Source organism: Triturus cristatus, chromosome 8 (genome assembly GCF_964204655.1).
Source record: "Triturus cristatus chromosome 8, aTriCri1.1, whole genome shotgun sequence".
NCBI lineage: Eukaryota > Metazoa > Chordata > Amphibia > Caudata > Salamandridae > Triturus > Triturus cristatus.
The window spans coordinates 1,127,057,304-1,127,070,457 of NC_140591.1; the positions used below are offsets into that span (position 1 = coordinate 1,127,057,304).

The 13,154-nt window shown below is 43.1% G+C and overlaps 1 protein-coding gene across 2 annotated transcripts in view; it reads left to right on the forward strand.

Annotated features, from left to right (window-relative positions):
• RNF149 (ring finger protein 149) overlaps positions 1-13,154 on the forward strand; it is a 91,251-nt gene that overhangs the window by 922 nt on the left and 77,175 nt on the right. The window contains exon 2 of one of the 2 annotated variants that reach the window (XM_085622757.1): positions 9,764-9,898. The exons of the other annotated variant lie outside the window; for it this stretch is intronic. Within the exon in view, the coding sequence (XP_085478883.1) occupies positions 9,764-9,898 (135 nt within the window). The remainder of the gene's footprint in view (positions 1-9,763; positions 9,899-13,154) is intronic. 2 annotated transcript variants of the gene reach the window in all.

Consider the following 13,154-nt stretch of genomic DNA (forward strand, 5'->3'; position numbering starts at 1 on the left):
GAGGTTCACTACCAACAAAGGCAAAAGACATCTCGCCAACTAGGAGTGCCGCCTCTCTCCCCCCCCCCCCCCCCCAACCTCCACAGCCCCAGGTACCACCCTGTTCATCTAGAAGAGGTTGCCAACCAACGTAAGAATGGGTACCTCACCAACTAGGCTGGCACCATAGTCGGCCTCCATACCACGTCCACACACGCCCTCCCCCATACCACCGTGTTTACTTTTACCTCTCTGTAAGAGGCTTTTTCACGAACATAGATACCTCGTCAACAAGAAGTGCCCATCCCTGAAATCCTGTCTCCAGCCCACCTACACACACAGCTCCTGGTATCACCGTGTTCTACCTCTGTGAGAGACTCCCTCCCAACAGGAACATAGACATGGCTCCAGCGAGCAGTGCCCCAAGCTTTACATATTCTATCAGGATCAGCTCAACACGCAGCCCTTCCCCAGAGTCCCTTCCCCACAACTGCCTACTGACCCCCGCCCCCTCAACACACCATCTCCTTAGAGAAGCCACCCCACATTACTGATGTCTCTCAGCTCTAGAGTAGGCGCGCACACTACCTTTCACACCAAGCTACCCACAATGATCCACACAATATGCAGGCCAACTACCGTCCCTGTCAACACCGCTTATTGCTTTTGAGTAAAACCTCTAACACCAGCTCGGGGGCCCTTTGTGTTCTAATTTCCTACTGCAGACACACTCGTGTTGTTAACACTCTAACACCAGCAGGCATTAGGGACTCAAAGATCCATGTGTCGGTGGAAAAAAACCAAGGTCTTAATAATACAGTCTGTTTTTTGGGGTGTTTTTTTTAAATCTACTTCATCTTGGGGCAAAGAGGGTTATTAAAGCGCTAGTAACATTAGAGACTTCTTGAAAGCACGAACATGTAATGCAAGATAGGGTTCGCATGGCACAGGCAAGAATTCTGATGTTGGTGAAGCACTGTCATTTCTTTTTTTTATTATAATATCTTAATTGGTTATAACGCGCTGGCCTAATTACTGTGGGCGTTCAGCCTACCTACGGTAACATCATCTGTTTCCTCCACGTTGGAATACAGGAGGTTAAATCGGATAAAATACTCTCTTGTGGACAGAGTTTGGAGAGTGTTTTTTAACTTAAACTTGGTTGGTCGAGTGGCATTAGGTTGTGTTTGGCCGGCCTTGGGTCCCTGTCATGATCTTTGTGCCCCCCTAAGGGGACTGTTTCGCACACAAATCTTCCTGAAGCACACTTGTACCCCCGACAGCCACAATACCACACAATCCATACCCACATAAAGCCTGCGCCTTGACCACCTGTGATGGAACTAGGCTACCATTAAAGAAGTATCCTACATGAACCAATGGACCCCTGTACTTCTTTATAACACAACACAATCGTAGAGCTCGGTAGTAAACTCTGGCAAAGACCCCAAGGCCACATTCACAAACGGCAACAGACTCCTACCTCCCCCACCCCGCTATTATCCCTACGTCTGCATCTTCTTGTTCTTTAGCTACATTTGCATACCTATACAACATTTAATTGACCTCGGTGACCTTATTTCCACCCTTCCCCATTCATCATCCAGTTACCACAAAGAGCACCTGCCCAGAATGTTAAAAGGTGCCGACCCCGTACTTTGAAGTTTATACCTGTACCAGTCAACCATAATGGCCTCTAATGCTCTCTTAATGGCCTCAGTTGGTTTGACTCATTTGACGTGTCTTTCTTTCCCCCGAAATAGCCCCCCCCCGAACTCTGACACCAACAAGAAGCATGCGCGAGCTAACCATTGTTGGGGACCAGGAAGGAGCATACAGAGAGGGCGTTTCTTTGTCTTTCAGAGGCATCGGTTCCCTAAGGAGGGGCACTTTAGGGGGTCCATCCCAGAACTGCCACTATCCTTACCCGAAGGGGTGGGGAGGACGACTCCTAATTATTGCTTTGACTCGTAGCCCCCCCCGTTGTAGCCGGTGACTTTAAATGTGTATTTATGGCCACCAATCACCCACCTCCTCTCGATAATTAGGAATGTAATTATGCAGCAGCCAGAGGCGGGACCACCGAGGGCTTGCCCCCACCCTGGGCAAGATTTGGGTCTGCATGCACTATACAAACCGCCGCACCCCGTGACTGTGATTGAGGTGAAGTGATTAAGTGTACTGATTAAGTCGTCTTTATGCAGGTAAACGTGTTTGCGTGTTGCAGCCGAGTAGAGAGCTCTGACCCAACGAATTCAACTGTGTCCCATGTTCTCTACTTATAAGTAATGCCAGCGAAAAAACGCAGTTTATGACTGATCTTTTATTTTTGTGAAACGTTCTGCAAAACAAAGGCCTGGCTGTTGCTCTTAAGTGTATATCTTCTGCTTTTATCCTGGGGCAAAACCGCAACGGCTCAGAAGGGCCTATTCTTGTGCAGTTGCCAAGTACACCCTGAGGTGCCTAGAAATGTGCGATATCTTCAGAACTTTTTGTTTGACACGTGAGTTTGACCTTGAGGCTGCAGCTAAAGTATTGTGTGCTCTGCCCATCTGCCCTCACCATGCAATTGAAGGGGAATAATCCTGTCGGTATGCAGTGCCCACCTCACGCTCTCTTGGCAGTGTTCATTTGTCGGTCTCGTTGCTTGATGTTGGCACAAGAATTTCGCGTGAACATGCATGCCAGTGTTGAATGCAGAGAGTTTCCCTGGCTTGAACTACTTTTCCCGGAAACCTCCTTATTTTTTCCGTTGACACTATAGCGGCGTTTTTTTGGTAGCATGGCATTGAGAAACAATGCGTTTTTATGGATGCTTTCCAGCCCTCTGTGTGTGTGTGTGTGTGTGTGTGTGTGTGTGTGTGTGTGTGTGTTCTTGGGCGGGGGGGGGAACAATTCCAGTGGAATGCAATGCGCACCTGGGACAGTTTTGTGAATCGATGTTTAGTCGCCCATCTCACCCCCCCCCCCCCTGCAGACGAAACGTAAGTCATTTTTAAAGGCAAGCATACGTACAGCCCCCCCCCCCCCCAAAAAAAAGCTTTAGCATCTGCGTCGCCTTTTAAATTCAGCAATCACAGATGGGTATGCTGGCCGTCGCACAGACGCTACTTTAATTTCAGCAGCTCTGAATGTAACCATGCTCACGGAAATATGAAGAAAGGTCAAAATATAAATAATGCGTGGTAATATTCGCTTATCTGCCTCACATACGCTTGGTGGAAGGCGGGCAATTTTGTTTAAGGGTTAGACCCAGAAAAGTTTCAATTGAAATTTTGATTCTGCGTGTTTCAGAGCTGGTTCTTGGGCGACATTATGTTAATGGTAAAAGAACAAAGAAACCTTTGGCTTCTAAGAGCCATCTCCGCCTGATCACGATGGAATCACTGCTGACTGAACTGCCTTAGCCCTCTCGGAAGTAGAGGTGGGCGAGACAAAAAATTAACACGGCGAGCCAAGGATCTGACTTGGCTCTTAAAGTCGTGTACGAGCCGAGCCCTGAGAATGTTTGCCCTGTAAACCATACAACAAACATCACGTACAATATGATAAAGTCGCTTCAGTATAAAAAAAAAAGTTTATTTCTTTTAACCTGTTGAAGCTGTGACATTAGCACATCACGTTACATCACTGCACCGAGAAGTGCTTATTAAAAGTGGTAGTTTTTAAACATGAACTTAAACTATTCTTGCCCCGGCGACACTAATATTAGTGAACTAGCAGGCAGACAATTGTCAGGTGAATCCTGTGTGTGGCTAGATTCTTATAAACAGAGCAACTTTATAGTCTATTAAATCAAACACAATAGGGTTTGTACAGCTGGTATTCTGAATTTACATATTTGAAGATGCTTTAATATGCAGTAGTGAAAAAGAGAGGATTGATAAAAATAAAACGTTTGCCTAAGATCACACAATTTGGTTAAGTAGGGCACTCTAGAATAATCCAGATTTTCTAGTTTCACTATATACAAATCAGCCACTAACTGTCTATTTGTCCCTCGTTTTTTACCTCAAATGTTAATGATGTGTTTTTACCACTGTGCATGAGGGTGACAGGCAGAAGCCACATGATAGCTCTGCCCCAGGTTTCAACAGGCTCTCGAACTGACCCAGAGCCAGGCTTCAGCATCAAGCCTGGCTCCAGCGTTCATCGGCTGGCCCATCTCTACCAGGAAGTTCTCTGTATTGAATGATTTCTGGCTAGTGTGGTATGGCTGACCGGCCTCTTCAGCAGTTGGTAATGATTATTTTCTGTTCTACGTGCTCTCTGGAAGCATTGTGGAGGTAGTTGCTAGGTTTTATAGAAAGTGGAAACTGAAAATCGGGGTGAAAGTGGTGCAGTCCTAGGCTAGGCACTCCTATTAGAAACAAAAGTGGGACTAGTTGAAAACCACCGTTCTCTATTCAGTATTACACTTCCACTTACCATATGCTACATGGTCCCTGTCTTAACCACTGCCACACATATGTGTCCCATGTATTTTGAATTGTTATTTTATTGATAGAATTTGTTAGGCTCATTATAAATGAATCTCCAGGCATCTACAAAAAACTGAGAAATAGCCTAGAATAAGGCAATTGTTGGGATAGTTAATGTCTTCGCTTTTTATGGAAGAGTAGCAGATCTTGGATTTCTTACAGAAGATAAGGGCTCCAGAAGATTGCACCTGTGTCTGTAAATCCTTTATGGAGTGTAGCAAAGGTTGTTAAGATAGGGTTCAGAGTTAACATTTAGTACTTGATTGTTTTGTTTTTGTTTGTTTTTTAGCTGTGTAGTGCCCTTGTCCGGTGCTGCAATGGTTCTGTGTTGGTGTGAGCAGTATTTGAGTGACAGTTCTGGCGCTGAAAATTAAACATTTCATGGAAATTTCCTGTTTAATTCTGTATGCTGATATGGGGTTAGAAGAAGAATTGAAGGTCATGAGTAACTGTAAGACTTTTTTTTTATCGAAGAAAACGTGACTTATAATTGTGGAGCGGTACAGGAGAGGAGGATTGAAAAGAGAATATCGATCCGGTGATCCAATAGTTACTGTTTTTATGACGTTGAAGCAAAGTGATGTTTGAGATCGTCCAAGCTTTGGTGCATTTCACAGTCTGTGAATTGGATAGTTTGATGTTTTGTTTATGTCCTGGTAGGCCTACATGGGCTTGAGTGCCAGCAACATAGATGTGGAACACAACAATTGACGGTTAGCGTATCTCCTGGGGTTAGATGCAGATTTTGAAGCTACAGTCCATCTGGCAGGATGCAGTATTCCACATAAGCCTCACGAATGGCATGTATTTCACAAGCTCTATTTTCTGCTCAAAATATTTATCTATGAGCACTTACACATTTTTTCTGCTTTCTCCCTATGCCCTCGTCAAATTGTTTGCCCATTTTACATTTTTTATCTTTGCTCACCAATATATGTTCTCTATTTGATGGAGTTAAGACCCTTGCATCCTTAAATCGTTTGATTAAGTAGATGTGCTTATAGTGTAAGTTATTTGTAAGTTCTCTTCAAGTGCAAAAAGGACCATAGCTTGTATAGTGTCATTGTATCTGAGCTACACAGACAATTGCGCTGCAATCCTCTCGAACTTTATAACGTTTTTTGTTTGTGTTTGTTTGATCTGGCCCAGAATCAGCTTTTGCAGTCTAATCGGCCTCATTTCATAAAAGAAAAATACATATATTGATTAGTCTGTTCAACTGCCATCCACATTTTACTCCCACCAGCTGCAACATACAAGATAGTATAACGGTCAGTGCTTCAGCCTTTGGCTCTCTTGCACAGAATGTGACAACATTGTGTCTGATCTGATGTGCACATCTGCCTAAAAAGAAGTGCCCTTCGCAACCAGGACTGGTGAAGTAGTAATTTTTTTCTGTGATTTTCTTTATTCCTTTTTAGGTTTCAACCACAGACAGTTGTCAAGACCTATTATTTCTAGTACATTACTCATTAATTTTTAATTTCAGCTCTTAGCTTATGATTGAATGGTTTTGTTTTCTGTCTTACATCCCTGTTCCTGATTCAACGGCTTTCCTCCGTACTGGTGTTTATTTTGAGCACTCCATCCGAGTGCATCTTTTCTTGCTCTCTACCTGTTTTTCTGGTCTTACATATACCTGTCTTCCACTCTTCCTTGCTCCCAATGCTACCACCACGTGGCCACCCTGCTCTACATGTTCAATGTAAATTTATTTTATCTTTATCTTTATTTTTTAATTTCTTTTTACCACTCCAACAGAGTGCATGTTTCCTTGCTCTGTCCCCCTGGTTTGTCTACCCCTGTGCGCTCTTTCCCTTCTCTCACCAATAGTCCCTGCTCCCCTCCTAGTCCTCATGTTAATGGATCAATTTTACAGGAGTCTGGTGGCTTGAAAGAGCTGCTATGCCACTTGCATCCCTTTTCACGCTTTGCGTGTATTATTTGTTTTCATATTTTAATTTATCTTTCCAACGTGGCCACTTACTATATTGGAAATGTTCACATGCTACGCAACATATGCTTCATGAAGCATTGCTTCGTTGTGACACATATATGCATATCAGTGGCCATCTTGGAATGGATGGTGGTAAATGCAAAACGCACTTCAAGAATGCTAGCCAGGCGAAGCGATGCACCTTGATGCATGCACACTTGTGCAAGCTGCAAAAATCATTTGCAAAGCAAATAGCTCAGCCAAGACCCATTTGCTTTGCCAGTGCTTGTGACTGTTTAGACATCTGTTTGTGTTTAAACTGTGAATTTAGGTGTGTTACGCATCAGCCGAACTACTTAGTATGAAACTATGTATTGAGAATTGCTGCTATCTCCTATTTAGTAGGACGAGAGGATGAGATGAGTCTGCGCTCAAGCGTGGAAGACGTAAACCTTATCGGAAGCAAGCATTCTGGAGTCACACAATTTTTGGAAATGTCTTCAGACAGTTGATGAATTTGGGGAGCATTGAAATGTTTTTTTCACCGTATTTCTGGCTTATGAAGTGGTGCTTGTTAATACACCGGCCACATTGAGGGAGTTTCACCTCCTCTTGTTTTTCTTTTTAAATCATTCCTGTCATCTTAATGCCACACAGGTGTCTTCAATGGATTCCATCAATAGTTATCTGGACTATTGGTCAAGATGGAGACAATGCCCTTCAGTAGAAGGGCAGTAAATACATTTTGCTCCCATTCAGCAGAGCTGATGGGGTCAAAGCAAGGAACACTATCTCAAGCCTTGAACAAAAGAGAGTGATGGGTGCAGTGACTGCAAGAACCAGTGAGACTGAATGAGTTTAAGTGCCAGTGGTATTGCAGCTGGAGGAGAAATCGGTAGACTGAATGGCCCTGCCAGCATTCGCACTTCCATCAGTGTCTATACATAGACCAACTTCCAAGTAGTGTGAACTTTTCGGAGAGGACTTTTCACAGAAGAATAAGTCATGTAGGCTTTAATTTGAGACCGATTGTACAGCGAATGGAGAAAGGACTCTGGATTGTCAAACCACTGTGATTCTTTTGTTTTTAAATAGGGATGTAAAACCAGCTTCATTCAGTTTTAGAATTAAAGTGTGTGCAGAACCAAGCTTGCAGACCATTTGTTTATGATTATTCATCTCACTTTTCAGACCCTTTATTGACAGTCATTTTGTGGATGTAGTAAGGAACCTAGAATTTAAAGTTCCATCATAAACCGCTTCCCCCGCCAGTACCCTCCCATTCCTCAAGGAACCTGCATTTGCCATTGCTCAGTCTTGCCTCTGTGTGGGATTTTTTTTCAAAATTGTTTTTGTTAATTCAACAATTTTACTTGGAATTTGTTATTTGCCACTGAACTGAAGCCCGAGCACCAAAGCTAGATGCCCACAATGCACCACTCCTTTATCTGGCTAACGTTTTGAGAAAGATGACTCCATCCATATTCCCTTTCACCCTTTCCCCCTGACCTGGTTCCTAATTTACATGTCATCAGTGAACTGTTCGACTTTACGGTTGTCTAAAGCTTCATACCACTAACAAACCATCCCTTTCTTCTTTTTAATCACATATCATGTCTTCTAAGTATCGCAGATCAGCTGAAAATAACAGTAACCGACTGGATTGTTTATTTTTACCCTTTGCATTTAATTGTCTCGCACTTCCTCCCTCACTGCGTATTCTCCAGAGAACGCATGCTTTAATTCCTAACCTTGTGCTAATATTCATGTGGTATAAACCATTTACCTTTTTGTAGACTCTAGTTCTCCTTGTCAACCCTTTTTATGATCATTACACACTCTTATCTTACGGTAACCTGATGTAATTTACTATTCTGAGCATCCCTTGATAGAACCTTTTGGGATTGGAAGGTGTTTGAGTAAGAAGACCAGCTAAAATTAGTTTTGTTAGTTTAAACAAAACATTATAACACGGTACTTCATAATTGCAACAACTGGGTATATATTTAATTTATCTTTAAGTAGTGCTCTCATAAATAATTTCACCCATCTGTCAGTTTTAGAAGACCTAGTTCTTAATGTCAGTTAAACATGTTTACATTTTTTTTTTTAAATTAATATAACTAGATGCATCCCCTTACGATCGGGGTTAAAAACTACATTGCACTGGCATACAAATTGCACAAGAGTTCCCAGATAGAAAAACTGACTAAATAGAGAGAGACCTGTTAGATATGTGGAAGATGTGATATTAAGAACGTTTGGAAAGAAGGTTGCAGAAGCCTGTGCTTGAAAGTGGTTTAGTATAGGACAGTGTGTGAACGACTACTAGGTTGGGGACTGTGATAACTTTACTAATAGTTTGCGAGCTGGTGTGGATAGGGAAGGACCTCTAGCTTGCAGCGCTTCGTTCGGGCTCAGATTGTTTTCCAGTCTTGTATGAGGAGGGCCTGATGGGATTGGTATATTGATGCCCTTTTGTTGTAGAGCATGAAAAAAAGGACTGTTAAGATGGAAACATGCACAGTGCTGGAGCCTCGTAATCTTTACCATAAAGTCTCCGTGATAATGTTGGTGTTGAGCAAGATCCAATCTGTACATATTTTCACTAACCACGTTCACATTCATTTTAACATTTGTGGTTTAAAAAATAGCTAAGTGAGATCAGATGCAGTTGTTTCCTTCAAAGTATTTCTTTTGCTGAGTACTAGCATTTTATCTTGTACTCAATGTGGAGCAATAGAACTGCCTGTTTAGAGTAGCTGTATTAGTATTTTCAGGCGGATTGTGTGGATACCTGAAGGATTTTGTATTTATTACAAAAAATATAAAGCACAAGATGTTCTTTGGATTATCTTAGAGCGCATCAGAATGTAGTAAATTTACAGATTGATGAAAGAGTAGGGAAGATGGAGTCCGATGTGATGGGTGAGTACACATGTCTGATATTTTTCCATCACGTCCTCTATCAGTAGTTCAATTAGAAAGCAAGCTTAAATTGTTTAGCTTTCAGGAGTTTGCTGAATCTCTTGTGATTTTGTCAAGATTTCAATGATTGGCCGGTCCGTAACACCTGATTGAGTGTTTGAGTGTACAGTGTGATGGAAAGTAGGCAGGTCAGGGGGCTCAAGTATGCGTTCCAGTTACATAACCTCTGTATTCAACCTAATGACTAGTTGCATGTGAAGAGTATTTTTTTGGGATTTGAATGACATGGTGGGAATAGTCGTGCTAAGGTTATCTAGAATTCAAAGGCTTTATTAAATTACGGGTAATACCTCTGCTGTTATCGCAATACTGGGTTGAGCATTCAAGTCAATGGCCATATACCCTAATTTTCTTATATCCCTTTTTTGTTTAAATAAAGGACAAATGCAGCAACTTAAACAAATGATGAGTTGGCATATCTCCCTGGTCTGTAGTGCCCCCCTGACTGGATACTCCGGTACACGCCTGTGGCTAAAAGTCAGAAAATGCAGAGAGAAAAAATACCCTTCCCGAGGTAGGAAAATATGCCCATCACTTTTGAATTTAAATAGGTGCAGTTGAGTAAATAGGTCTTCTTCATTTCTGAAGTTTATGCCTCTTTCTATTTCCTTGTTTTTTTTCCCCCATTTGTCAACTGAATTTAAAGTAGTCGGAGATTTGAAAGAGGTGCATGAGTGTAAGTTTTAAAACGGCATGTACATATGAAATTGGCAAACTGGGTCTTACTGATGTCGAGGAGGCACGATCCTTTGGCAATGTCTTGGAGATTTCTGCATTGTAGCATGAAGTCCTAACACTGAGAATGCTCTGAAATCTACGCATCAACTGTGATAGAATAGCATTTGCTGCAAGGCTGGAAATTAAGTGGAATACAAATTAAAAATGCCCTGATGGCAGTAATATTCACATTGAAGTTCTATCTGGAAAGAAGCATATCTACCATACAGTAAGCGAGAAAACGCCTTTGATGAAGCCAGAAATTTGCTAAGATTAGTAGTTTTATTGCAGTTCTCACTGAACCATCTTGTATTGTCACTGTATGGATAGTGAGTCTGGATATGCTACACAATTTAATTTTGGATCTCTCTGGTCATCAAAAGGTGTTGTTCTGTGAGGAATTTAAAACCCAGTTCACCAAGTCCCACTCTAATTGGATCTAGATTAATAAGAACTCTGTACAAGTCATCAAAATGTGAGCTTTGTGCATTAGTATGAGACTAAGTGTTAATTTTTCGCTCATGAGAGTGAAGATAAGACTATAAAGCAATAAATTACACCAAAATAGATAATGCATTTCCCTAGCAAATAAATAATAAGAATGTATTAAAAGAAAGCCTGGTTAACACTCTTAGCTAGATTCCAATAATTAAAATAGAAACAAATTAATTCCAGAATTGACAACATTTTCCTCTTGGACAGTGCTTCCTGCTGGGGTTGAAATGTACATATTTTGCCTAAATTAGCCAAAACACAATACATTTTCCTGATTGGCTTTTCTTGCCCAAAACAGTATCCAAAGGCCCTCTGATGGGGTTTCCTCTCATAGGACCTAGAAATGCTCTTGGGTATTCATTGTTTATACTCCCTCAACCGGTCTTTTCTAGGGGGCAGTCGATTGGTGATCTCTCGGCTGCAGACTGACCACTTTTCACACAGTTTCTCTCTTGCTTGCAACCAGAGGTAGGTAAATGTGATGAAAAACAGTAACAGCACGTGTGGCTTAGGTGAGACCTAAAAAGGAAGTTGTAGCACAAGGTTAAGTTGGGAACCCAAGACCCAGCTCCTTGTGGAGTATGTTGAGCTTCTTTAAGTTACTGATGCCCATCTTCCCTTTCAATAAATTTAGAAAGGGTTTCATCAGTAACTGAAATACTATTGGCAGTGGGGCAGAGGAAGCGTACACTTATTTATTATTATTATTATTATTATTATTATTATTATATTTGGGTTTGTAAAGCGCACAGATACCCAGGGGTTTCCCGGCGCTGACAGAGGAAAAGAAGCAGGGAGACAAAAGATGGGAGAAGATTAAGCAGAGAAAAGCCAGGTTTTCAGGCCTTTCCTGAATTTCAGGTAGCAAGTTTCAAAGCGCAAAGAAATGGGGAGTGTGTTCCAGAGTGATGGCGCCAGATAGGAGAAGGAGCGACCACCAACTCTGGTGCGTTTGAAACGGGGCACGGAGAAGGTGCCAAAAGAGGAGGATCTGAGGGTGCGCACTGGACAGTACGGTTGAACCAAAATGGAAAGGTAGGGGGGGGGGGTTGCCTGTTTTAATCCGGTGCATATAGCAGAGGGCTTTGAATTTTGCTCTTGATTCGATGCGCAGCCAGTGAAGGCTGCGCAGGGAAACGGTGGCAGAGGCAGTTCTGGGCAGGTTGCAGAGCAGGCGAGCTGCCATGTTTTGCACCACCTGTAATTTACGTGTTACCTCCTTGCTAGCCCCAAGGAGGAGCACGTTACCGTAGTCTAACCTGGAGGTTACTAAAGCCTGGACCACAGTTCTTTGGGTGTCTGGCGGAAGCATCCATGCTATTTTTCTCAGCCACCGCATGATATTAGTACAGGTGGCTGAGACTTTCACAACATGCTGCTTCATGGACAGTTGGTTGTCAAATGTAACTCCCAGGTTGCGAGCCTTGGTGGATGGAACCGGCAGGGGACCCATTTGCTGAGGCCAATGCTTAGGGCCCCAGAGAGAGGTGTCAGGACCGAATAGAAGGAGTTCGCTTTTGTCGCCGTTAAGTTTTAGTTTATTGGTCTGCATCCAGTTGGCAATATTAATGAGCCCAGATCGGAGAGATGAAATGGGGGCGTGTTTATTAGAAGAGAGAGAAAAAATGATTTAGGTGTCGTCCGCGTATGAAAATATAGAGAGACCAGATTGTTCTGCCAGAGAGGCGAGAGGACTGACATAAATATTGAAGAAAAGGGGGCTCAAGATAGAGCCCTGGGGTACACCGTGTGGGGACGGGAGGGCAGTGGAGGCAGAAGTGGAGGAAAAGACCTGAAAAGTGCGTGCGGACAGAAAACTGGCGATCCAGGCTAGAGCAGTGCCATGGATACCAGCGGCCTTTAGGGTGGAGAGGAGGATGTCATGGGAGACTGTGTCGAACGCAGCGCTTAAGTCCAACAGGATAAGCGCCACCGTCTCCCCTCTGTCCACCTGCTGTCTGATAGCCTCTGTGACACCTAGGAGGGTGGATTCGGTGGAGAATCCAGCCCTGAAGCCAGACTGGGATGGGTGTAGGAATTTCGTGTCCTCAATGTGAGAGGAGAGGCAGAGGTTGATGTGTTTTTCTAATACCTTGGACAGGCAAGGGAGTAGAGATATGGGTCGGAAATTAGAAGGGTTGTTGGGATCGGCGTTAGTTTTTTTGAGAAGGGGAACCACCATGGCGTGTTTCCAAACTGCAGGAACGGTGGCTTCCGACAGAGATGCGTTCAGGAGGGCTAGGATAGGTAAAAGAGCGGGAGTGTCAAGGGTGCTTAGAATTTGAGGGGGCATGGCATCAAGTGGGGAGCCAGATTTGATTTTAGCCATGAGTTTAAAGAAGAGTTCTAGAGAGATCGGATCCCATTTGTCAATGGAAGTGTGAGGGGCAAGGGTAGTAGTATCCTGGGGGAAGGTGGTGTCAGGATCTGTACTGGGGGGGGTTGTCCAATGCTCGTGGGGAGGCATCAAAACCGGCATAGATGCGGTCTATTTTCTCCGTGAAAAATTCAGCAAGTGTATTGCATTGGACTGTGTCCAAACAGGGGGCTTTTGGCAA